We start from the raw sequence: 25,270 nt of genomic DNA, 5'->3' as shown, positions 1-25,270 counted from the left end.
CCAATCTGAGACCAAGAAATGTGGTGACCTCTCACACTGAACCTGCACTACAAGAAACAGGATCACACCAAACCCACACAGAATGGCGAGGAGGGCAGTGAACACAGCAGGGACAACCTGCACTACAAGAAACAGGATCACACCAAACCCACACAGAATGGCGAGGAGGGCAGTGAACACAGCAGGGACTTCTCTCCCTCTGCTTTCACATCCAGACATTGAGGGTGCACCGGGGGAAAAACGACTGCCAATCCAGCTGATTGCCTGAACTGAGACAGGTATTTAAGTGCTCTACAAAGGACTCCATGAACATCCATGTAAACAGAAGTGTTTGGCCTCACACAAAGCGCTGCTGCTGAAAAGTGCTGGGGTTTGGAAATCTGTCCTGCATATTTCCAAAAGCAAACTCGTTTACATTCTGTTTGACAGGGGGAAAATAAAGTGTTTTGGAGGTTCGCTCCCTTTGGTCTCGCTGCCAGGGGACAGTGCCTGGTGGCAGTCTCAGCTGTCCTCCTCATCGTCGCTGATGAGGTCCCTTTTCTCCACGCACGTCTCCCGCTCCCGCAGGAAATCCTCGCGGATGGCCTCGAGCTCCGTCAGCTCCAGACGCACTTTCTCCAGGTGGTAGGTCCTCCTGTTCCTGATCTGCCGTAAGGGGAAGGGGTTCAGGTCTCCAAAGGCGATGGCAGTCAGCTTCCTGCAAGGTTACACACCGTTAGAAGGCAATCATTCACATTTGGGGCTTTTTAAAAGCAGTTTTCAACTTCATCCCTATCAGTTCTTACGGCACGTCCTGTCTCTGGTCTCTCACGCAGTGCGAGCAGCATGGCCAGAAATTTCTTCAAAGCACTCAGTTTTAAGGTTATTTCAAGCAAGGAAGTGTTATCAAGTGCTCAGGATTCACAAGCCACCTGCAAACTCTGTGTTAACGCTACAGAGATCCCAGCCCTGACAGCAGCGAGCAGAAGACACGAGCTGGGACAGTCAGAGCTTCCCTGAATCCACACTTGGTCCATCCAGCACCCTCCCAAACGATGCTGCATCACATCCTTCAGTCACAGCACGCCCAGCAGCTCATCTGTCTAAGCAGCCCAAAGACAGACTGAAATACATCATTATTGCTGATCCACACCTAAAAATATCTCACTGTTTACCAAGGAAAAAGGGGGAACTCGAGTATTCAATTTATTCTCCTTGAATTATTAGATCAACCCAAATATTGGGAAAACATGTCTGGACAGTTGACTTAAGACCAGTTTTGTATTTTTGAGTGAACAAGAACGATTTCCTGCTATTTCTGCACAGAACACATTCCAACAGCTTCTCTTCCCATGCACAACATGCCATGGAACACAACTTGGATCTGTAGAAAAACCTACCCATGACACCCTACAGCCCAGAGGGCACTCATGCACATGTTTGTAGATACTTTACTAGAAACTTTAAACTTAAAAACTCTCTGCAAAATGATTTTTAACCTGTTCAGGACACCCATGAATTCTATTAGAAAAAAACAAAAATTCTGAATTTTTCCTCTACAACGTGACTTCTGGTCCATGAGGACATCATTGTACGACCTTTTGTACTGTCCAAATTTTGATGCTGTTAAACTTGTACAAACATTAAAAAAAAAAAAATAAGAAAGCAGGCAGTTTGAATCACAGTCAGTCAATTTGCTGTCAGTCCCAGCAAATCCTTATTCCCTAGGTGGCACTGCACCACTGCTTACAACTCCCACTTTCAAAGCCCTAAGAAAAGCAGAGGCTTACAGAGCATATTTGTATTTATTGTAAATATATCTTTTACTGCACTGAGTGCTGTCCTCGCTTGAACTCCCCATCTGCCACTGATACCCCACCAGCTCATTTCATTAACAGCAAAACGAGGTGTCCTCCAGCAATACCAGAAGCCTTTAAAATAGGTTATTTCAGCACCAGCAAGATGAGACAGGAGAACTAAGACATCACGTCCAGAAGCAGAGAAGGAATGGAAACCGAAATCTTCACCTCTGATTAAACATCAGAATTTTGGTTTTACCTCATTTGGACAAAAAGATTTCATTTTTTTTCTCCCTGCAATCCTTTCCAAGCACAGAGTAAGATTACTGAGTTTGAACTTCTCCCCAGTCAAAACAAACACAGGAAGTAAAAACATTAAACAGCTCTTCCAGCAGGATTCAAAGCATAAGCGTCAGTTTATGTGCAATTTATTACAGTAAAAAAAAAACCACCTCAGATTTCGATATGTGATTGTGCACTAAACTGAAAGTCAGTGAGCTTCAGTGCACGTGCTGAATATTTTCAGACATGAAACCAATCCCAATCTGGCTTTTTAAGATTCATCTGCTGCTCTAGTCTTGAAAACAAGGAACCTAAAAACAGCAGACCCTGATTTACAAACTAAGTCCTATTCAAGGACTAACTTGTGTTTATCCTCTGCCTCTGAGTGTGCCTCACAATCAGCTGAGCCAGTGGCAGTGGCCTGGACAGAAATGATGCCCAGGAGCTCTGAGCCTTGAGGGACACGGCTCACATTTTTAACACCCGAGCCAGGGCGTGGTTTTATTTACCAGCAAACATTCTGCTCACTGAGGCTGTACCTGCAGTGCAGGGGGAGACTTTGGCTCAAATTACCCACGTGTTGCTTGCACTACGGCCAAGCCAGGGAACCTCATCAAACACCAGTTCATCAAAGTGCTCGTGGCAAACCCTGCCAGTCAGCCGCACCCCTCGTTGCTTTACACCTGATTTAGGATCTAGACAAAACCAAAACAACCCCCCTCGCTTCTCCCATGCCCCATTTCCAGCTCTTCCAGTGCCCCCCCAGTGCGAGTTCCCCACCTGGCGTCCAGGATGTTGCGTGTGAAGTAGCGAAGGTACTTGAAGATGGACATGGAATCCTGCAGCTTCAAGATCTCCTCCTCTTGGTATTTAAAAAGTGCCAGGGCGAAGCGGAATATTACCTGGTAAAACACACAGTATTTGGGATCTGGAAGCACAGAAGGCACCAGCTCTCGTTATCCTCTGGATGAACTCCAAGGAAAAGGGTTGCTCTCACAGAGGCTGCCTGTGAGCTCTCTAATCACACCTCCCTCTATCTCCCCCTTCCCTGGGGAGCTGATGCTGAAGGAATTGCTGATATGAGTTTGTCCATCCCCTGAGCTGGAAGCAGCGTTATTTCCCTTCGCTCCAAAAAGGTTTTGGTGAGTTCTGAACTTGGCCAGTGTGGACCTGGCTGCATTCCCAAAATGCCAAGATGCTTCACTGCTGGGACTGAACACCCAAATGCCCAACCAAGGCCAGCAAGAAATCAGCTCACACACAGTTTTTGTCTGATTTTATAACTCACCTGCTCTCTCCAGTTGCTGACAAAACCTACTTTAGTGTTTGAAACCAACGACTTCTCTTTCCTGCACTGATTTTATTTCACTGCAATTTCAGAAGAATGAAAACTCTTTCAAACCCCCCCTTAATTTATGACAGAGAGTCATTGTTTGTCATTTGTGCTTTAAATGTCTGCAGAGATAAAACAAACATTTGCTGCAGAGAAAAGCTAAAAATCAGCTCTTGGTTACCAGCAATTTTTACCTCTTTTCAATACTTCTAAATTCTGCCTCCATCACCTCATCTTCCTCTTTACAAGAGTAGCTCTCATCTCGATATAATGACATGAAATGACTGACAGCTGCACAGGAATAAGCAGCATTGCCTGGACTTCTGCTTTTCAAAGGGAATAAAAAGGTGATAGCAAAAAAAAAAAAAATACCTGCATTTAAAATTCTTCCATGTAACTCAAGCCCTTAACTGGCAGAGCACAGATAAAACGGGAAATGCTTTGATTGGTTATTTCTGCACATTTATTTGCTCCTTTGTTTTTTGTTTGTTTGTTTGTTTGTTTAAATCCCTACCAGTGATTTTAAGCGACAGGATTCTTGTGAAATCGCTCAGTAACAGCAGAGTGTTTTTTCTCAGGTACCAGCTGAGCAACCCCAGCTCACCTTTGGTCCCTCATACAGGAAGGAGTCCCAGATTTTGAAGAGGATGTCGCTGACCACGCTGTCCACGAACACCACCAGGAACCAGTTGAAAGTGATGAGGGTGTAATCCACTTTGTACTGCTCGAAGTGAGCGTGGAGGCGGGGGAGCTTCTCACTCATCAGGTCCTTGAACACCCTCTGATCAACCTGAGCAGGTGACAGACAGGTTGTTATTGCTCCTCCTTTTCCAGCAATCATTCCCAGGCTGGAGCTCCCAGCAGGTCACTGAACAATTATTTCCGTGTCAATCCTCGTCCAAACAAGGTTCCCCTGGTGCCTGGACCCCACCCCTGTCAACTCAACACTCCCCAAAAAAAGCTTTGCAGTTCCCAGGAGCACAGCACATACCTGGGATCCCAGCAGGGTCTTGGTGTAATAATCACGAGGCATGAAAACTTCCACTATCGTCACCAGACACCAAAAAGCATCTTCCTGCTCCAAGTACAGAAGTGCAATTGCTGCCAACCTGAAAACAGGGTTAATTGGAAGAAACAGATTGTTACAGCATCACAAACTGTACTAACAGCCATTACAATAAAGCAATTATTAAAAAAAAATTATTTTAAAAAATTAAAGCAGAGATAAAGGCATCAACAGGAGAGCACTAAACATCAAAACTGTGACTGAGGTTTCAGACAGGGCCTTCTCAGCCACACCAAGTGTTTTTATTCACCTAAATAACAAATCCGATAAAGGGAAACGCTAAATGATTTTCTAAAAGCCATTTTCCCTGGAACTAAGACAAAATAATGGGAAGCTTCCAAGTCCTAAATATAATCCTTGATGCCCAGACTTTTGTCTTTTCTTATTGAAGAGAAGAAAGAACAGATGGCTCCTGAATTACACACAAAGTTGTTTTAAGATTAGAAAAAGCAAATGTGCTAGAAAGGATTTATCTCCCTTAACATAAATAACACCATCATCTTCTAATGAAAATAAAAAGCCCTGAAGTATTTTAAAGGCTGATCTTGTTCTAAGAATTTCTTGCAGTGTTGGTGCTGCTGATTTTAGCTCTCTGAACACACAGTCTAGTTTAGAAAGGAGAGATTGTTTACTCTGGGCAGGGTGGAAGGTGGAGGTTTCCCCAAACTGAACACACCCAGGAGGTAAAAAGTTACATCTTTTATACAGCAAAATTCACACGAACCAAGATGGTCCCAGGAGGGAGTAAAGCTGCAGTTCCAATTTACCAAAGGCATTTCTAACACCTTCTTAGTCACTTGTGCTGCTCCCAGACTGCCACAGCTCCTCCTCAGCCGTGTTCTGTGACGTGCCAGTGACAGCAGCAGTGCCAGAAATGTGTGATTTTACCCACAGAGTGTAACCACCAGTGATGAATACTCAGAAAATGAATTCTTCTTCCTCCATTACTCACTGCTGCTACCACCCTCCTCCCTCCCTCCCTCAGGGCAGTTGCCAAATGATCAGGCTGTTCTGGTAGGTAAATTAGTGCACAGATGGGCATCTCTAATATGATTACACAGCATTCACAGTGTAATATTGCAGTGTTGTACTTGTTTTTCCAGTATTTCAGTATTTCATCCTGGGGACAAGGCAAGGTGTTGTGTTAGACTGACACACCTGCTTCAAGGAGCACCTTCTCTCACTGCAGGTCTCCAAGAAGTAAAGTTATTTTGGCCAAGGCCAATTAATTCTTGAATTAAGAATCTTTCTTAGCGCTGTAACGTGAGAAGCACCTTTAAATTCTGCTATTCTGATGGAAGACATTCAGAGTGAAAAGCTGAAATTTGTGGCCTTAACAACATAAAAAAAAAAAAAAAGCTTTCAAGCATTTATTTCTGCTTGTTTTAAGAAAAAAAAAAACTAACAAATTCTTGCACCCACGGGCAGCTCAATCTCCTACAGCTGACATGGAGTCGATGTAAAACTCCATTTGAGTGGCCCATTTCTTATGGGAGTTAATTCCACTTCCAGCTTTTTTACCAAGTTGATTTTACAAAATTCACTATTATCCAGGTCAGCTGGGTTTTTTAACTGCTTTAAAAAAGGTGCTAATTATTTGTTTATCAAAACACTGTAAACGATGAGCAGACAGCCCACAGGGCAAACCCCCTTTCCAAAGCACAGTTGCTACATTTGCGATGTGAAAAGCTCATTACCAAGCTCAGCAATGTCTCACCTGTTGAGCCCTTGGCAATACCCTATATCGGGATTTCTCCAGGAAAACGCCAGCAGCACATTCCGCAGCTTCTGGATCCCTTCGGACGTCGGGGAGGAGTAATGCTTGTTGTTGGGCAAAGTCCTCAGGAGATCCAGCTCGATCTGTTTGGAGGCAGGGTTCTGTTTCTCCAGAGCGTTCTGAAGCAAGGTTTGGAAGTAGCCAGGCACCGTGCTGTCCTTGAACTTCTTCACGTGCAGGTTGACACACCATTTCCACACCTTGGAGCGGTGCTCGTGCGGGATTCCCGAGCGGATGAGGTTCTTCAGCTCCACGCAGCGCATCATCTCCCTGTTCATGGTGCTGGCAAGGTAGTTCTCCCACTTGACTCCAGCTGAGATCTCTCGATTTTCACTCAGGGAAAGCGACCTCAGGTCCAAAGCTCGTGATTTTGCTACGAGTTTCTCCTCCTCGTCGTCCTCTGGGACTGTCTGAAACCCATATATGTCATATTCACTGCAATGGAAAAAAAAGAGGGTTTACATCAGCCCTGAAACTCCCCAGTTCCCATCAAAGCCACTCTCTGTAGTTCTCAAGTTGTAACAATTATTACACGTTTATCTGAAATATATCCTTTATTTGGTAGTTACTTCCACAATTCCATCTCCCAGAGACTCGGTGTCCATATTCCAGTATAATTACCACACAAATTAGGCAATTTAAGAACGGGGGTCAAGTTCAAACAAACCCATCTCTTCAGTAACTCACCTTCAGCACCTCTGTGGCAACATTTGAGTCTGACTTTTATACTGTAACTCAAAAAAAACCATAAATGTGTTAAGGGAAGTTGCCAGTCTGACCATTCAGGAGACTCTCTGGCAGTTCCACCCCCAACACCAGAGATTTTCACTGCTGGGATTGAAGCCCCTTCACTGACCAAAACACACAGACATTTATTTTAACACTTACCTGACCAGGTGTGGTTTGAAAAAGGCCTGCTCTGGCTGTTCACTGGTTTCTGCCTTCAAGGCATCTTCCAGTAACTGCGTGATGACCTCCCGAGCGGGACTCTGCTCCTCAGAACACACCGGAGTTTTCATTTCTTGAAGCAAGATCAAGTATTTGCTTTCGATCTGGCAGAGTTTGGCTTCCAAGCTGGTGTACTGCAGAAAACAATATGTTATATAAGTCTTCAGACATTTTACTTTATGCTACACTTCTTTGAGAACCTGGTTCAGTGTTGATTCTGTTGGTTTATGTCGCTCACAAACCTGTAAGTTAGGAACAGTCAGCTTGACTTTCCCATTTGTGTGGCACCAGCAAACATAAGGCAGCAAAGCAGAGCTGATGTTTTCCACCAGATGTACCTTTTTTGCAGGTGGAAAACCCGAGCCAGCTTTAATTATCACCACCCTGCATGAAATACGACTGGAACATTTGGTGCTTTCCAAAGAACAGCTTCAGCCTGTGCGTGCTGGAACAAGAACCCCTCAAATGGCATTTTAAAGACACGAGTTGGGCAACAGCACGGAGGAGCTGTAAACACACACACACCTCCATGCCAAAAACACAGCATTTCAACCTGGCCACTGTGTGCTTGGCTTCCAAAAAAAACCAGAGGCAAAGCCTACCAAGCCATCGCTGCAGGTGTGTGCGTTGTCCCAGCCCCCAGGCAATGGAAATATTCATTATTCACCTGCAACATCTCTACACTCAAATTCATCCACAGAGGACCACGCTCCCAAAGTGACGTCCTGTCACTGACACAGTCCAAAAAAACCCATCCCAGCCTGAATTCTGAGGAAGTATTTTCAGAGAAATCCACGTGCCTGTGTTCCTACGTTACAAGAAACTTGCACGCAATTTTAAAGCAAATTACTGCTTTCCAGAATCCATTCAGAAAGATTGGTCTGTGAGGACCGAGTTAAGGGGGATTTTTAACTTGTTCCATTTCCTAGGTAGATTTACAGCTGAAATTTTGGAAACATTTGAGACCTTTCCAAAGGGAGAACGTGCTGTGTTAGGCTGACCTTTGCCTGCCATTCTCTCTCTCTCGCTTCTGCGTTTCTTCGTAGAGCAGAAAGTTCCAAAATCTCCTTATTTAAGAATTTATTCTGGGTCTTATAACCCTGAAGATTGTCCTGTTGATTAAAAAAAAAAGGATAAAAAAAAAAAAAAGGCAAACTGGATTTTTAATAAAAATATTTTACAAATGCCTGCCAGAGAAAGCACACCTTAGAACTCGGAAATAGCATTTTTAAACAGCATTTAAATGCTACTAATAGCATTGATCAGTTTTAAAACTTACCAGGGTCTCCTATAGGAAAGAAAATGATGAAAGGTTATGCATATTTTAAATTACTTACTCGTATTCCAAATTCCTTGGAATGTTAATCGATTTGGAATACATTTATCCAAAGGCAAAAAAAAAAAAGCATGTTTAGAGCAAAGTGGTAACTTCAGTAACTCCATTAAGAACCTGTGACACATTCATTGAGGTTAAAAAAAAAAAAGGCATTAATAAGACGTGTAGGAGCATCAGTAAAACAGGTTCTTAAACTCCTTTGTGCCTCCTTTGCCATTCCACATGCTCTGTTGCCTCAGTTTTGCTACTGAAAATCTTTTTAAAAAAAGCAAACTTCGTTTGTTTTCCCCCATGCTGATGTCTTCCTCTCTTGCACTCGCTTTTCCCTGATTATTTCTCATATCCCTGCTCCTCCCCAGCAGTGATGAATTCCCTGCACTAGAGGTGCACAGAGCACCCAAAGGAGAGGAGTTCTGGCAGATTGTCCCAGACACTCCAAGTGAGGGTGCCAAGCAGAGAAAGCCTCAGCTGAGGAAGGTCCTGGGGAGCTGCTGCAGTGACCCCAACCAGCACAGCAGCCTGAAAACACTTTCACAGGGAGTACAGAGTCCCCTATGCAGTGAGACAGAGACATTGCTCTTACTTTCAGTCTGTCCAGCTCCTGCAGGTCCTTATTAGCACAGGTGGCCGTGGGAGAATTTACTGCTCCACTTGGAGAGGATGAACTGTCCTCACACTCACTGAGCTGCCGGGAGAGTTTCATGATCACCTCATCTTTAGCTTGAATAGTTTCCATCAACATACCCAGCTGCTCATTGAGCTCTCCGACTTTGCATTTCAGGTTCTTCACTTCCTGCTGGAGGCTGTCCTTTTCCAGATTCAACTTCTCCAGCTGATTGTTGAGACCCAAAATCTGGTCGTCTTTTTGGTGCAGCAGCTCTAGTTTGTCTTTGGGAACCCCCTCGCAGAGGCGGCTGGCGAAGTATTTGTCGTACTGGGAGGAGCGGACTGTTTGCTGCAGGAGTCGAACGAGTTCCTGACAATTAAAACCAAAAAAAAACCAGCAAGTTTTAAGTTTCTAAGTCTTACAAAGTTAACATCGAACAAAAGCAAGCTCTGGAATGGGTTTTTAATCCGAATCATCAGCTTTTAAGAGACCTCGGGCTGGTGTTTTAAGGAAAACGGGGAACACTTACATGACATGATTTCCAGCAGATTAAAACCTTCCAGTGAATGACCCACCCAGAGGGTTTAAATGTCTTTCACTGAGCTAATGACCCTGCCCAGAAAGGCTCTAACAGCCTAAGGAAAAGGGTGTGGACAGCTGTGGCCCAGCAGTAACTTGGAAGCTGAAAAAAACCTCCCTTCAAGCAGCCCTGTTGTGGGCAGATGAACAGGAGAGGGCTTAAGCCCCAAAGGTTAACAGGTGAACATTCCAGAATGGAAAAGGCAAAGTAACAGCTCTTCTCTCACAGAGACAGAGAAAATAAGAGCAGGAAACTATTCACGCTGCTTTGCCAAAAAGGAAGTCTTGAGAGGGCTGTTTGGAAAGTCTTGACACACAAGCAACTGCCCAAGACACCATTTTTCTTTGCCTTCTTATTAAACCAGCAGCAACTGTGAACACAGTGTGGCACTAGACCAGTGAGATTTTTCAAAAGCTGGCTCGGGAGCTCAAATGTGCTCCTGGGAAAGATAACTCCTAAAATGACTATAACCATGGGGCTCACATTCCTTCTTTGGATTCCCTTGGATCATCTCACACAACAGAAAATACAAATGGCAGAAACAGCAGCTCCATAAAATTTATTCTTCTTAAAATGAGTAGAAATTCTTGTAGATAAAGCAAGGTATTGAAAAATTGGAGTTATGAGGCAACCATGAACACTGTGTGAGTGCAGTACTACATGCATAGTTTGTAAATGATTATGGTTAGAGCTACCCTTTGCAAAACCACTCCTGATGAAGCAGTTAGGACAGAGAGAAGTCAGGCCCATTCCCCAACCTCTCTCTAGCACTGAGAGAGAGAATCAAAAAACAAACACAGAGAAGCTGAAAGGGTGAGTTTCTCAGGAATTATAAGTACTAAAAGAACAAGAAGCTGTGTCTACCTGCTGGGATCGTGGCAGACACTGAACAAAGTAACTTCAGAGGATAAGGAAGACACACAAACCAAGGTAATGAACACCGTGCAAACGAAAGTTTTGCTCAGCCATCTCATCTTCAACAGATGTAAAAATGGTCCTTCTTGTCTCAAGACTCTTTGTGCACCAAGGTTTGTTTAGCACCATCCTTTTCCACCAACCAACCAGCTCAGTTCGAGGGCCAGAAAGGCGAAACACACAATCAATCACCTGCCAGATCCACCTGCGTCGGGCACTTTGCCTGAAAGCCTAATTACCTTTTGGCTCAGAAGATCTTTCTTCAGCTTCTCCAGCTCTTCCTGCTGGCTTTGATACTTCAGCTGCAGCTCAGACACCAGTTTGCTGCCGTTGCCAGAGCACCACTCCGTGGGGGAGGAGTCGCTGCCGGCGCGGCTCTTGCTGGATCCGATCATGTCCTTCAGCAAGGGGCGCCTGGCTTTGTGTGGGATGCGGCCCAAATCAAACGGAAAAGCTGAACTAGTCAGTCCTGCATGAAACAATTCCTTCTAGTTGGGTTCACTTAGTAAAAAAAGGCGTTTCAAAGCATTCAGATTTCCTTTAGAAAATACACTCATTAACCTCGGGCTCCGAGCAGCCTCTGAAGCGCCCCAATACAATGGAGTTGGACAGGCCTCGTTTTCCAAGCTGCTTCCTTTGGTGGGAAAAGCAGAGAGCTCACAGTCTCCTCCCCTCCCACACAAAAGACTTGGCTCGTGAATTGTAAAATTCTCTTACTTCCCAAGTGCTAATTTATTACACAAAATAAAGGGCACCCCTAACTATGGCTAAGTAAAGTTTGCCTCAAGTAATTAACAGCTCCAAAGTGGTCAGAGCAAACCCATCCCTGATAGCACAGCCCACTGCCCCTGGAAGAGGCACTGGGGGAACAATTCACCTCCATTTACAGCCACACAGCAGTGCTCAGGGACAAGGACTGCTTTCTAACAGATCAGGTCACTTGGATTACAGCTGAAGTGCTCTAAAGGAGCTGTAAAAACATCTGCACAAGGTTATAGCAGACTGGTCACATTTGAGACCCAGTTACAATTCACAGATGAGCTGTCACTGCACGTGCATCCCCTACTTTTTCCCCCCATTTCAGAAGCAGGACAGTATAACACCTACAACTTACACAGAGTCTAAAGGCAGTTCTGCTTCAGGGAGTGACACTCAACTGAGCAATTAAAGCCTCAGCATTTCCCTTCACCTCCTAACTCTGCAAGTCAAGTGACACAACTAAAGCCAGTAACGTGCTCAGGAAACCACAACAGTGGATAACAAGGCTTTGTCCTCATTCTATTGTATTGGAATGGCAGAAGACTCCAAACACATCCTAAGGAATTAGTTTTGACAAAACAATTTCCAGAGCTCTGGATGTGGTTTGTGAAAAGAAGCTTCCACTATTTCCTAGAGACAGACATAGCACAGCAAAAGCTCCCTTTCCTTCCTCCCAACTTCTACCTTTGCTTCCTTCTGCCAGGTGTTTCCTCTTCTCTTCCAGAGCCATGGAGTCCTCCAGGTCTTTGGGGGTTGGATCCAGCAGCTCCCACTCCTCGCTGGTGTAAAAGACGCTCCTGCGGTTCTCGTTGTTCCCTTTCCTCAGGGAGGACATGGAATTTCTGGGGAAAAGGCAGCAGGAAAAGCTGACAAGGATTTCTGCATTGTGCACTCGCTCTGTAAAGGGCTTTGCAAGGCAGGCACTACCAGGTCAAACAGTGCAGAGTAAAAACAAGCTAAAACACACACCAAACAAACCAACACCAAATAAAAGCTCAAAGATAATGAAGCATATCCCACCAAACAGCACCTGCCATCAGCAGCTTCCAACAACAGAGGAATTGTTTTGTTTTATTGGGATATTAATTTCTAGGAGACCACTAAGGTCTTTTGCATCCCCCTCTGTTTTGGCAGTGGGGAAGGACAAAAAATTAGGATTTCCAAGCAGCACCTCTTTACTGATCAGTTATTGTAGCTTAGAACTTCAGGGGAACTGCCAGGCAGCGAAGTGAACAGCATGCATGTATGTTATAGCGCCACATCCTGGGTTAATGCACAACCTGGGATCACCCCAGAGACCTGCTGGGGCTGAATCACTGATGACAGACTCCTGGGCAGCTCTCCTGTCCCTAAGGTGGAACGTGGCCAATTATCTGCAAGAACATTTCGGAGGCACCCTCTGAATTCCAGCCAGATAATTCCATGGAAGAACAATCCATTTCCCAGCAGGATGAGCTGACCTTACCCAGCTTCCTCCACAACCAGCGTGCCATCAGAAATGTCCACTCTAATGTCCGTGAGTGTTAGCACGGCTCAGTATTGTAAATCGCTCAACCAGACAAGCAGATTCCACACCAATCCCCAGGAATCAGTTTAACCTCTCAGGTATTAAAACTGGAAATGTATTTGGGATCTCGGCATCTTCCCTGCAGTCTGTGCAGGCCCACAAAGATGCTCTCACTCACTCAGCCACACATTCTCTCTCCTTACTTTTCAAATCTCAAGCAGAAGGTAACCCACGTTACACTTGCAAGATGACGTCAGACCCAAGCCAGTCTTCCAGCTTCACAAGAGATTTAACACCTGATCAACGTGAACTCTAAACTAATCATTATGCAGAGCAAGGTATTTACAATCTGATGAACCCAGAAATATTTAAGTACAGCTTAAAAACAACCCTACGGGTTATTAATAAAGCCATTCCAGCAATCAATTTACACACTTGCCAAAGACTGATTTATGCCACACTTTCATTTTCACCCAGAAAGAATCACAGTTTCTGCTGGGGGCAAGAAGCCCCTCTCATTCCAGGGAAATTAAACAGATCCAATTGGGCAGTGATTGACACATTTCCCAGGGCACTCAAATCAACAAGTGTCATCTGCCACCTCTCCATCACAAACAACAAGAACTCAAGTGACTGCTGGAAAAGCTGCTTAAAAAAACTGCCTTTGAGCCCATGAAAAATCCCAGCTGATGCTCTACTTTGCAAAGCTTTTGCACAGGTTTGTCCAGGGCACTCATGGCTTTCTAATTAATTAAAACGAGCTTCAAAGACCAGACAGTTAAATTTGAAAACAATGTTTCTTTTCCTAAGCACACTATGACCAGTACGAAAAGATAATCTGCCCAAGAGTTGATCATGTGATCTAATGAGTCACTATTTTTAAATGTTTGGGGGTTTAAGTCATATTTTATGGTTCTATACCTTGAGGTTACTATAATTCAGGACATTTCCAAGTCTTCATTCTGCATAAATAAGAGATATAAGTAGCTGAGAGCAGGAAGATTAAAAAAAACTCAGGCCTAAATGTCTGTATATGTTAACTAGCACTCGAAAATATATTCTGAAAAGCAGAAAAGAGTGTTGCAGCTTTAGTTACTGCAAATATAGACACAGCTTAACTTCAAGACATAGTCTTAATTTTTTTTCCCCCCATAATTCCTTCCCCACTACTGCCTGGGATGCAAACACAGCTAGGACAGCAACAGCTTCGCTGCCAGACACACCCCAACCGTGCTCAGGAGGAAGGACAAGGCTTTAAACCATCAGTTGTCAATCAAGAAGTGACAAATGAGGCCTCATATGTTAAAGAACAAGACTCAGGTACTTTCCCCCCAGGAATTCTGTTCAGACTGGTTTGAGCACAAACCAAAGTAGGAAAGGCTGCATCATTAGTGAGGAATTTGGATTATTGATTGGGCATCACTCATTTCAGGAGAAACACGTACAAATGATCGTTATCTACACAAAATCAATCAAAATTAGGATTATTCTTGCCCTCCACTCACTCTAGAGCAGCTGAGGACAGCCTTTAGAAGGAAAATTCACTGGTCCCTAACCAAACCTAAGCTGAAACAAAAATAATCTCTCTCGTGAAAACTGCTCCAGACTCAAGTCTCCAAACAAATTTACCTTCCTGGATCCAGGAGTTGAAGTGCTCCTGACCTACTGGTTAGTGGCATTCAGCCTCCCAGAGCTGCAGGGGAAGATTTTCTCACACAGAATCACAGATTCTTACCCAGAGTCACAGGATATTCTGAGCTGGGAGAGAACCACGTGGCGACTCCTGAGACCTGCAAGGACTTCATGCCAGGAGGAGCAGAGCTCTCCCTGGCACTGCCCTCCCAGCTGGGCTTCCCCAGAGCAGGGCATCTGCAACTCAGAGAAAGCCACCCCAAAAAAAAACCCCCACCAACACAGCAAAAATCAAGAAAAAAAAAAAAACAACTCGTTTCCAGCATACAGGAATTGGCCAGACAGAAATTGTTCCATGTACTCTTCCTTCTATTGTGACCAAGTTTAAGTTTTACCAGAGCAACCACACAATATTATCAGTTGGAACACGACATGTAGTAACAGGATTGACATATTTCTCAATCCAGCCATAAGCCATCTTTTCTGAACTTCAGTTACAGTCTACACAGTAGAGGGAAAGAAAAAAAAAAAAAAAGACAAACAGGGAAAAAGAGCCAAAAAAAGAGCCAAAACCAACAGCAGAAAAGGAGCCAGAAAAAGAGCCAAAACCAACACCACTTTGTAACCTCTCAGATCTCTGTGCTAAACAAGAAAGCTTTAAAAGGCATCTGTTTGACTCAGCCCTGCTGCTGAAAATGAGCAACATCTTCCAGCTCAGGAGGGCTGTGGTCTAATTAACCAGAGCCACAGCTCTGCTCTAGCACCGGAACAGCCCTCGAGTGCAAGTGGAAAATGTGTGTGGGGAAAGCAAAGGGTAAAATCACTGAGAAAGAAACTGTAAGAGGAGAGCTGAAAGGCAGCAGAGCTGCTTCCCTCCAAGCAGTTATTATGGAGAGTTCTCTCATTGTGAGGGAGGGATTTGACGTTGCTCAGAAAGGATCTGCCACAGGTTCGCTCAGGAATTCAAACCGCATCGACTCCGAATCTGTGCCACGTGCTTTCATTTATCTGAAGGAGCAGATGAGCAGTAAGGATTTACACTGCTCTGATTTTGATCATTAAAAACAGCTGCTATGCATTGAACACTACAGTGCTGCAACGGGCAGCTCCAGGGAAAAGCAGCTGAGGATCCAACTGCCAGCTCCCTGCTCGGGTTCAGAGGGCAGAGCCCTCCCTAGAAGTGCTTTCCAAAACCCCAGTCCCCCCTTTCAGGTCTCACTCACGATGTTCTCACTCACACCCTTCAAACAGTAAGTAAAATAAAGTGTTTACCTGAAGAGATACCCCTGTGCCGATCCACCCACCACACACACCCGTCTGTCAGCAGGGAACAGTCTCAACCAGCAACCACCCACCCACCCATCTCCTGGAAACTCCTCCTCCCACCTTCCCAACTCACTTGAGTTCAGTGCTCCATTGTTTGAGGGAGAAATTGATGGCACTGGCTTGGCCTGGGGCGGGTTGGGAAGCTGCCTGTTCCCCCACCAGGTCTGTGGGAGAGGTCTCCACAGCTAGAATATTTCGAGCTCTCTCTGCTGATGCATTTTGACTCAGGATACTCAAATCTGTGTTAAAAGAAAAAAAAAAAAAGGAAAAGAAAAATAGGCAAACCCTTCAATAAATAAAAGAAAGTGGTAAATCATATACTGCTAAGCCTGCTAGCAAGGGAGGTCAGGTTTTATTGTAAATTGCAACAAAACTTAATAAAACATTCTGTTCAAATGAACCTTAAAAATAGCCAACTGTTTTGCTCAGTGAGCTCTCCCCACAGCCACACACTTTGGATGACAGGACCTGTGTGATGCTCAGGAAGCATTGTTTCAGCGATTTACAATCTCAACGAGTCAATATCGATTCATCCAGCTTAGGCAGCTATAAAAGCCATCAAAATTAAAGGTGATTCATCATTCCATTAACCTGCAAAACCCCCTTGTAAAACAAGCTCAGGCTTAGCTCTGGTAAGCCTGGAACAGTGCCACAAGACAGAAACTCAAACAACTCAAATACAATTTTCAGATTCTCCTCGAAATAATTCACCAAGTATGGAAGGATTAAGGATTTTCTGACAACACTCTCAGACTTGTTCAGCATTAGGAAGTAACACACTGGGAGGGGCTGTGATTTTAATAAAACCCTTGGAGATCCTGCTGCCCTCTTTTATCACTGGGGAGCCTTTCAGCCCTCGCTCTGACCATCACTTGGCACAAGCAGCGAGCCCGTCTTGAAGCCAACTGTGCCCTCCAATTACTCAGAGGGTTCCTTTTATTCAGCCCTATCAAAGATCAGAAGCACAAAGCACATTCTGTGATAAAGAATACAAAGTATAAAAGATCACTGACACCACAAATCTCTCCAACCCCTGAAAAATGGTCTATCTGCCACAGAAGTGGATCATGGGGTGTTTCAAACACAAGTACAAGTTACACTGCCTTGATTTTTTGGGAACAGATGCTTCAGGGCCTTATCAGCCAAGCAGAGCTCCAAGTTCTTTGGGATTGTGGCTGAGCTGAGCACAGTTCAGCTAAAACCAGCTTTTGCTCATATTCACTGTCTAATGAAGGGCAAAGGCAACAGGTTTGAATGAAAACAAAACCAAAACTAAAAAATAAAACACCGCTCAAACCCCAAACCAAACCAACCAAAGAAAAAAAAACCACACAAACCAAAAAAACAACCCAAACACCATCCCAAAAGGCAACAAACAAACAAACAAAAAAACCCTCAAACCACAAAACACACAGACCAACAACTCATGGATACCCAAAGCCAGGCTTGAATACTGACATTCTACCTGTATGATTTACCAAAGCTGCCAAATTCCCTTTCAGGTGCAGGAACTGCTCAAGAGCTGAGTTTTTAACACCTGCATTTCCCCTCACAACACCTGCCAGTGCTGGCTGAGCCTGAGGTCACTGGTTGTACTCCATCCCCTGCCAGTGGTTTGGTCAGAGGGAGGGACTGCACAGCAGGAGAGCACAACTCATCCACCTGCTCGTCAATGCAATCAGCATGTAAAAAAAAAATACAACGATATCTCGTTTTTAAACTCGTTTCAAAACACAACAATCTTGGAGATGCGTGGCACTGCATTTTTTATTTATGCAAATTAAGAGTGGAGGAATAACAAAGCCAAGAACTGAAATTATAAAACCTATGTTAACATTCAAATAATTTCAAGAAAAAAAAAAATAATCCCATACCCTATAAGGAATAAATAATTTGACTTCCACGGCTGCAAGGCAGCTCCATGACAAATCCTACAGTCTAATTTTTGGAAGATGAACTTTCCCACGTCCTGCTCTGAAAAATAAAGTAATTTTCACTCCACTGAATGTTCTTCCAAACCTTTCAAGGCTGATCCACTAAGCAGCACCTTGGCTTTATGTCCCCAGTCAGTCCAGATTTCCAACCTGGGAGGGGACAGGACAGGGAGAGGACAGAACAGGCAAGGTGCCAGCAGGCAGCTCTGGTTTGGGACTGAAGACAGACAACTTTCCCTTCTAAAACATCAGTGAGAGCATCTGCACCCAGCAAAACAGCCCAATTTCTCTGCTCCAGTACAAAGCACAGCTTAATAATCAACACCAAACCAGAGCCTTAGAGAATCCCCCAATTCTACAGGAAACTTCTGGAGCACTTGATTAAAAAGAAGGAACAATCATCAATCACTATTTGCATTTCCCCCAGAAGGAATTCCCACTTAAACACTTGAGTTGATGATAAAGCCATCATTGTGATCTGCCCCAAAAAATGAGATGCTCAAGATGCAGCTCCAAATGACACAGAATGCAGTTTAACTGCATTAACATTTCAGGCTGTCCCTGAAAGGGATGGGTCTATTTAGCCCCTGTATTTTATCTTGACATTCCTTGTACTGGATTTAAAAACAATAATAAATTAAAAAAAAAAATCACACTACGAAGTTCAGTTTACTCATCCAGAAACTCCCCCAGTAACTTAGAGGGCAGGAAAATACCAGCTCAGTGACTGAATTACTGGCTCTGCTGCCAAGCTGGAGGGAGGCAGCAGCACCTGCACGTGGTGCAGTGACAGCAGGTTCATTTCCCGCTGTACCCCAGCTCTGAGGGAAGCAGCACAAACAAGAAGGAATGGATTTGTGGCCAAGTTACATATTCCAGCTGATCTGATCCAAAGAATCTGCTGCCAAGAGGGCAGGGCTGCCACTCCTCTGCTCTGCCTGCCTGTGTTTTCCACTCTGCCTCGTTCCCTCCTTTCCATCAGCTCTGGCAGTCACCTGATTGCCCAGCAACCAAATGTGAAATGTGGGGATGAAATATATCTGACCCAAGAGGGTTTTACTAATGCCTAACTTGGCACAGAACAGGATTTTACTCGGGTTTATTTATGGAGAACAGAAACCAGCAAGCAATCCGTTTCTGTGAGGGCTCAGAAATGAAACAATTCACAAGTGCCTGAGCAATGCAGTAAAAAATACAGAAGAGCTTCGTATAACACACCAACACGTTTTTATAACTGACACTGAAATTAAATTTTCCTTGCCTAAACAAACTACAGAGACTGAATTTCACTTGTGCAGTATCAGGACAAATTGTTTTCCAGTTTTAAAAGGCAAGACTTTTGTCACAGTGTGACAGATCCAGCACACCACACTTTCCAGAAAACAAAGTCTGGTCATTCAGAACCCAAAATACACTTGTTCTCACTAAAAACTGGAGTTCACATCTCAGGATATTTGCTACACTAAGATACTGCAACCACTCCAAGACAACTTGCCTAATCTAAGCTGTGCTTAATGAAACTCAAGTCCCAGGACTACCCCGTTTTTACTTCATTTCCTAAAATATTTTTTGTCAGGAAATCCACAGATTTTGTAAGAGATACGAAACCCCACATAAAATGACATTTCTGCTAAATAATCATAGCATCACACAAAGTTTATATAAAATTACTTGCTAGCAAGATGTGCATAAAACCTTCCCAGGCTGTTCCCAGCCCAGCTGGGACTGGTGGGCTGATGCTGAGGAGGGAAATCCTCGTGGTGTGAGCCCCGTTCCCAACGTACCGGGATGGTCTTTGGCCACGAGCCCTCTGGAGAAGTCGCTGGGCGTGGGGGAGGTCCTGCTGTCCCTCTTGGCAGCGTCCAGGTTGTTGCAGTACTCCCACCTCTTCTGCTGCAGCTCCTGCAGCCAGTAGGTCATGTCCTGCCGAGTTGCAGCCTGAGCACAGAGAGATGGGAACACACGGCACGGGTGAGATCACCGCTGTGTTCTCTGCTGCAGGTACAGCAGTGCCAGGAGCAGCAGGGAAACCAACCCAACAGCAAGGGACCATCACTCAGGGTCAGCAGCATTTACAACAAATAACCACCAGAAGCACCTCCCTGCTTTTTATGCCGAACTCATTTTCTATTAGAAGTTTTCCCACGCATTCTTTTTCTCCGGTTCTACACCCAAACGTTAGGAAATGCAGCAGCAGCTTCAGTTTACACACAAAGCATTGCTTGAACACATAACTACCATCTATATTAAGGAATAAAAGATCCCATCCACGCTCAAGAAGATTCCTATTTCTCTTTAAATTGCTTTCTCACCAGCAGAAACCAACAAGCTGATAATGCATTTCGATGCCTCCTACTTTAATTACTAAATCTACATATTGTTATTTCATGATGATCCCACCAGCCAACCAGCTCCTGTAGAAAAATCACACTTCAAATAAAAAACCCGAGATGAACGTTTGATCTGCAAGGCCGAAGTGATTAAAGTGAAAAAGCGAAAAAGTGAATAAAAAGAATGAAAAGCCCCAAACAACCCACATTTCCTTGCCAAAGAAATGCAGTGAATGGCACAGAACTGTCCTCGTCATCAATATGAGAGCACTTCTGGTCTGGTCAAATTGAGGAGCCCTTTGCCATCCTATTTGGACCCTGACAAGAGCTAATTAGAAGACAAAGCCCATCAGTTCTTGTTTGCTTTTTTTTTTTCCATCTACAGGCTGCAGTCCTGCAAAGAGCATCGTCAACTTAATGAGCCGTTCTCACCCCTTGCCCCCGTTATTTCTGCCCAGTCACCTTTAGAGAACCGGGAACTGATTTAAATGGAGCTGCTCTCTGTTGTTTTTAAACTCCCAGCTGCTGCTGACCTGCCTGTTACCTCTCCTTCCTGCCTTCCCACACACAGCCTTCCTTCTCTTCCAAACTTTTCCACTCCCTTTCAACGGGGCTCGCTGAGTTTATGTAAGCATCTTAGTTATTTACAGTTAAAACAGTATCCTGAAAATCCCTGTTCAAATGAGTTCTGCTTAAACAAAATTAATCTTCGAAGCTGCTGTTTGAAATGGAGTGTTTAGGAAAACCCAACGCACATGGAATATTTTAGGTCTCCCTCTTCCCCCACTCCTAAACACAGACTTGCAAAGTTTATGTGTTTTTTTTTTGTTTTTTTTTTTTAATTCAGTTTACCTGTCCAATTTCTCATGACTTCTCTGAGTATTTGGCTACTGCCCCACCAGAGCCAGGACATTCCACCAGGTGCAGCATCAATCAAACCTCACCAAAACACCCTTCTTGGGACTAAACTCTTGCTTAAGGTGCTTTCCAACTGCAGAGCCACCCCAGCCTTTTAACAGAGGCACTTCTGGCTGAAGAAAAAAGCAGCAATGCCACCCAAAGTGGTGTGAAAAGAAGGAATTACTACAGCAAACCTACAGGCAACAGCAGCAGCAAGAGGCACTGAAGTGAAGAGACACGCAGTTTTCAACTCCAGTGATGGAATATCATTATCATTTAATTAATTAAAACCATTCCCTATATTCCCCCAGTAAGAATGATGTAAGAATTGCCTTCTCCTGATGCACACATGGCAAGAACAGATGAATTATTTGGGGAAAACAACCACCCTCTGGCTTCCTCTCCCTGGCCACGCTGGTGGAACACATATGCCCACATTAAACACTTGGAGGGAGAGGGCAAAGAAATGCAACAAGACCTGACATTTTGAAATGAAAATTCTTGCCACAGTCCTTTTCTGAACACAGGCAAAGTCTCCCTCGAGGTTTTCTTAATCACCAGAAAGTTTGCATTTCTTAAGATTTACGAATCCTGCTCCACTCCAAGAGCAAATCCGGAGCCAGGTGGCTTTGTCTGGAGGGCAGCCCAGCTCTTAATTAAAGCACTGCAACCACTAACCAGAAGGGTTGGAAGGGAAAAAGCATCAGCTCAGGCAACAAATTCCCAGCTGAGCTGCCCTCTAATCTTAGTTCCCACAGCAATGCTGTCCAAGCTCTACCCCCATCGTTACCCACATCCTACCAGAGCACTGACAAATCAGAGCAAAAGCTCCACAGTAGTTCTCATTTCAGCAAGTTCTGGTGTCCAATCCTTCCAAGGATTTCTGGGCTCTGACATCTGCAGTGCCTGGAATGCTGACACTTGGCCAATAACCCAGAAAAGACTTTCTTTCTTCCAAAAAAAAAAAAAAGCCTGTGCAGTTTCTGGTCCCCTCCCAGCTCACCACTGGTCACAGACAAGTCACCCACACTTGAGTGTCCAGACACAGCCCAGCATCCCTGGCCAGTGTTTCTTTCTGTGCCTACATGACATTGCTTTAAAAATATTTAGAAATATATATATATTTTTCCCCCTTTATGCAAGGCCTCACTGTGTGCACACAGCCAAACGTTCACACACTGATTTTCTCCTGTACTTTAACTGTTGGAAGGATAGAGAGAAGCTACAATCACACGAGTGGCAGGTGGGGGTTATCTACAGTCCTAAAACATAAACAATTTGCTTTATTCGCTGTAAAGGCAGCAATATGTTCCTCCCAAAATTGTTATCTACCTGAGAAACAAAGATTGGGTCCGTCACACGGCCCTCAGCTCCCGTTAAATGCCCAAAGGCTGAGCAATCCAGACGATGAAATCATCACATCAACCAAAAACTGAGGCATTGTAACAAATAACAGCACCACCAGTTCAATCAGGAATTCCAGCTGCTTAATTCCTACTGCTCTTCTCAGCCCATAATCCTGACTGGGAAAGGCCAGATCACAAGATGTGGAAATTCTGAACACGCAGCGAGTGGAGGAAAACAAGGCACGTGAGTTCCAGGGAGAGGAATCCACTGGACGTCACTTTATTCCTCGTGCTCCCCGTGCAATGTTTTCCTGACAGATTAAATCACATTTGTTTTTCACAGGGGCTGGATCAGAAGGGGGGGGAGGTTTGGAGTTGTTGTGGGGTGGTTTTTTTTAAACATTTTGTATTCTTTCTTAATTCCACATCTCCCTAATTGAGCCAAAGGATGTTTTTAGAGGCCTTAAAGAACTGTACTGGGTGGAAGAAAAATGAACTGCAGCTGCAAAAGCCTTGGTGAATCACATGGCCACAAAAGGCCGGTGGGTCCTGCAACATCCCTCAAGATCTTCAGTAATTCCTGACTGGTTACAGGAACACCTCTAAGAGCACTTTTACGGACAATCACTCACCCACTTTAGGGCAATCATCGAAACACAGGAGGTACACAAAGCAAAATTAGCTTCTTCTGCGAATTGCAGACATGAACTTGACTTTCTTAACTGGCACCTCTTCCCAATCCCCATGAGAAAAACCCCAGGGAGAGCTCCAATCTACGCAGGTTCTTTCCTAGAGCACAGAAAAAAGCCCTGACATATAAAATATGGGCAGAGCAGCAACATCACAGACCACAAAATACCAAGCAAAAATACATGGAAGGAAACCCCCTGTTCCTTGAACTTCTGCACCAGCGTTGGGTTTGATTTGTGTCTTCATGACTGCAGAAAACACCCAAGGCTCCTGCTAGAGCATCATCTGACAGATTATTTATCACACACGTGACAGACACCATATCCCGCTGCACTCCTAATCCCAAATCCCACGTTCCTCAGTAAAGGCCCTCGTATTAAAAAAAAAAAAACCCTCGCAACAAAAAATACGCATTCAATATTTTTCTGAAGGAGATTTCCACGTTAAAAAAAAAAAAAATCATTAAATGCTAATTAAAAAACCCAACCAAGCAAGACATTCTCGAGCTACCAGAAAATCAACGCTTGCACCAAGTCTGCAGCTTTACCTCGCATAACACAGGCCATAAAAGCAGATTCATAGAAAGCAATAAAACCTTTGGTTAAGGCTATACAAAAGCAGCTTTTACGCGGGGTTGCACTGCTTTTCCTCCATCAAATAAGTTAAAATGATTATCGTGTTAGTTTCCTAGTTAAATAACCTGTGTATTCTGCAGCAAAGTATGCAGATGATTCTGTATTTTGACACTTCTAGTTATCAGAACAGAATGATGCTGAAGAGCTTGACACAATCACGTTCCACGATCTCACCACGTGCTATCACTGCTCAGATCTCCACTGTTAAAGAAGCGCCTAAGAGATTTCTTCCAAAAATCAATAGGAAGTGTTAGTGTTAATCCATTAATAACCTAATAGATTATGCTCAAAAAGGACACGGTTCACGTGAAAAGTCCCATTCAGTGCACAAGAACGTTCCTTGAGGGGCTCATCTGCCTCAACAGCAATCAAAAATCACGGATACTCGAGAGGATTTATTTCTTCTTCACTGAGTGGAAATGGTTTCCTCGGCTGTTTTGTTGGCTTTTTTTTTTTTTTCTCCTAGGCACGACAATAGAGGAAAGATACGTAAAACAATCCCTACATTTGCCTCTCGCCCTAGGAAGGTCCTTGTACAGATAAGGAGCCTCTGCTACTCTCAGGAAACAATTCTCCCTCCTCTTCCTTCCTCCCGAGGCAGCCCAGACACAGACTTGTGCCACGCACCATCTTTTCAACATAAACACCCCGAGACCGAGACGCGGCCACTCCCTCCCTGCCTCCCGATCCACAACCCACCACATTTCTTCGGAAATCTTTTTCTCCCACCCCGTCGTTCCCCCAGGAGCCCCTCAGCCCGTCCCGCGCTGGGCAGCGGCGCCTCCTCCCTCCCAGGGGAGACAGACCCGTGAGGGGAACACAAACCCCTGAGGGGACGGCCCGGCACCGCCGAGCCCGTTTGCACCTTCCTGCCCCTGCCAGCCCGCCGGGACACGGCTCGGGCACAACCCGCGGGGCCGGGACAGGGACAGGAGCGGGGATGGGGACGGGGCAGGACCGGGCCGGGGCTGAGTCCCGGGCCTACCTTGAGCACGGTGACGGCCCCGCCGGGCCCGTGCACCTCGAAGGCGGCGGGCTCGTCCCCCGGCGCGGCCGCGGCCGCCTCGGGCTGGTGGTAGCTGAACGAGGCGGAGGCGATGTCGATGTGCCCGAGCGGCAGCGGCTCCTGCGGCCCCTTGAAGTAGTAGAGGTAACAGCGGCGCGGGTCGAACACGAACCAGCGGGTGCGGAAGCCGCGCAGGGGCCCTTTCCCCGACAGCTTCTGCAGGTACCCGCAGAGCTTGGGGCCGCCGGGGCCGGGCTGCTCCCCGGCCGGGCCGTCCTCGCCCTCGGAGCCCGCCGGCATCGCCGCGGCCGCGCAAGGAGCGGGGCCGGCCCGGCCCGCGGCCTCTCGGGACTTGTAGTGCGGGCCCGCCCCGCACGGCCCCGCCCCGGCCCGAACAGCCCCGCCCCGCCCCGAACGGCCCCGCCCCGAACAGCCCCGCCCCGGCCCCTCACGGGGAGCGGCCCCGGCCGTGCCCGAGCAGCCCCGCCCCGCGGCCGGGCCAAGGCGCTGCCTCCCCCCTCCCCACACGGACCGTGTGCTGTTGTACTGTTACACGCGCAAAAACGGTTCTCCAAACGCTCCC

The 25,270-nt window shown here is 45.4% G+C and overlaps 2 protein-coding genes across 2 annotated transcripts in view; both read right to left on the bottom strand.

Annotated features, from left to right (window-relative positions):
* Nucleotides 1-132: 132 nt before the first annotated feature.
* On the bottom strand, nucleotides 133-24,987 carry TBC1D2B (TBC1 domain family member 2B). The gene is made up of 13 exons (XM_027901565.1): nucleotides 24,667-24,987; nucleotides 19,565-19,718; nucleotides 15,920-16,085; nucleotides 12,066-12,223; nucleotides 10,862-11,091; nucleotides 9,104-9,496; nucleotides 8,186-8,296; nucleotides 7,125-7,318; nucleotides 6,177-6,671; nucleotides 4,385-4,502; nucleotides 3,998-4,183; nucleotides 2,841-2,962; nucleotides 133-697 (listed from the first exon to the last, which is right to left on the bottom strand). Exons 1-13 carry the CDS (start codon nucleotides 24,985-24,987, stop codon nucleotides 502-504), a joined length of 2,844 nt encoding a protein of 947 aa, XP_027757366.1. The 3' UTR covers nucleotides 133-501.
* The window catches only part of CIB2 (calcium and integrin binding family member 2), a 45,873-nt gene continuing 37,041 nt past the window's right edge, over nucleotides 16,439-25,270 (bottom strand). The window contains exons 7-8 of the mRNA XM_027901578.1: nucleotides 20,189-20,191; nucleotides 16,439-16,449 (exon numbers count right to left, since the gene is read on the bottom strand). The gene's annotated coding sequence lies outside the window, so the exon portion shown is untranslated. The remainder of the gene's footprint in view (nucleotides 16,450-20,188; nucleotides 20,192-25,270) is intronic.

Source organism: Empidonax traillii, unplaced genomic scaffold (assembly GCF_003031625.1).
Source record: "Empidonax traillii isolate 1590-97213 ecotype Southwest subspecies unplaced genomic scaffold, ASM303162v1 scaffold800:size294262, whole genome shotgun sequence".
In the NCBI taxonomy this organism is placed as follows: domain Eukaryota; kingdom Metazoa; phylum Chordata; class Aves; order Passeriformes; family Tyrannidae; genus Empidonax; species Empidonax traillii.
The sequence above is the reverse complement of the archived record's forward strand: the minus strand, read 5'-3'. Positions and strand labels throughout refer to the sequence as shown.

What these genes read in the sequence shown, in the direction of transcription:
- TBC1D2B (XM_027901565.1), bottom strand. Translation starts at nt 24,987, where the DNA reads ATGCCGGCGGGCTCCGAGGGCGAGGACGGCCCGGCCGGGGAGCAGCCC. An exon ending in CGTGGCCAAAGACCATCCCG is followed by an intron (nt 16,086 to 19,564) that starts GTACGTTGGGAA and finishes CTTTTAACACAG; the next exon opens with ATTTGAGTATCCTGAGTCAA. An exon ending in CCTGGCAGAAGGAAGCAAAG is followed by an intron (nt 11,092 to 12,065) that starts GTAGAAGTTGGG and finishes TGTTTCATGCAG; the next exon opens with GACTGACTAGTTCAGCTTTT.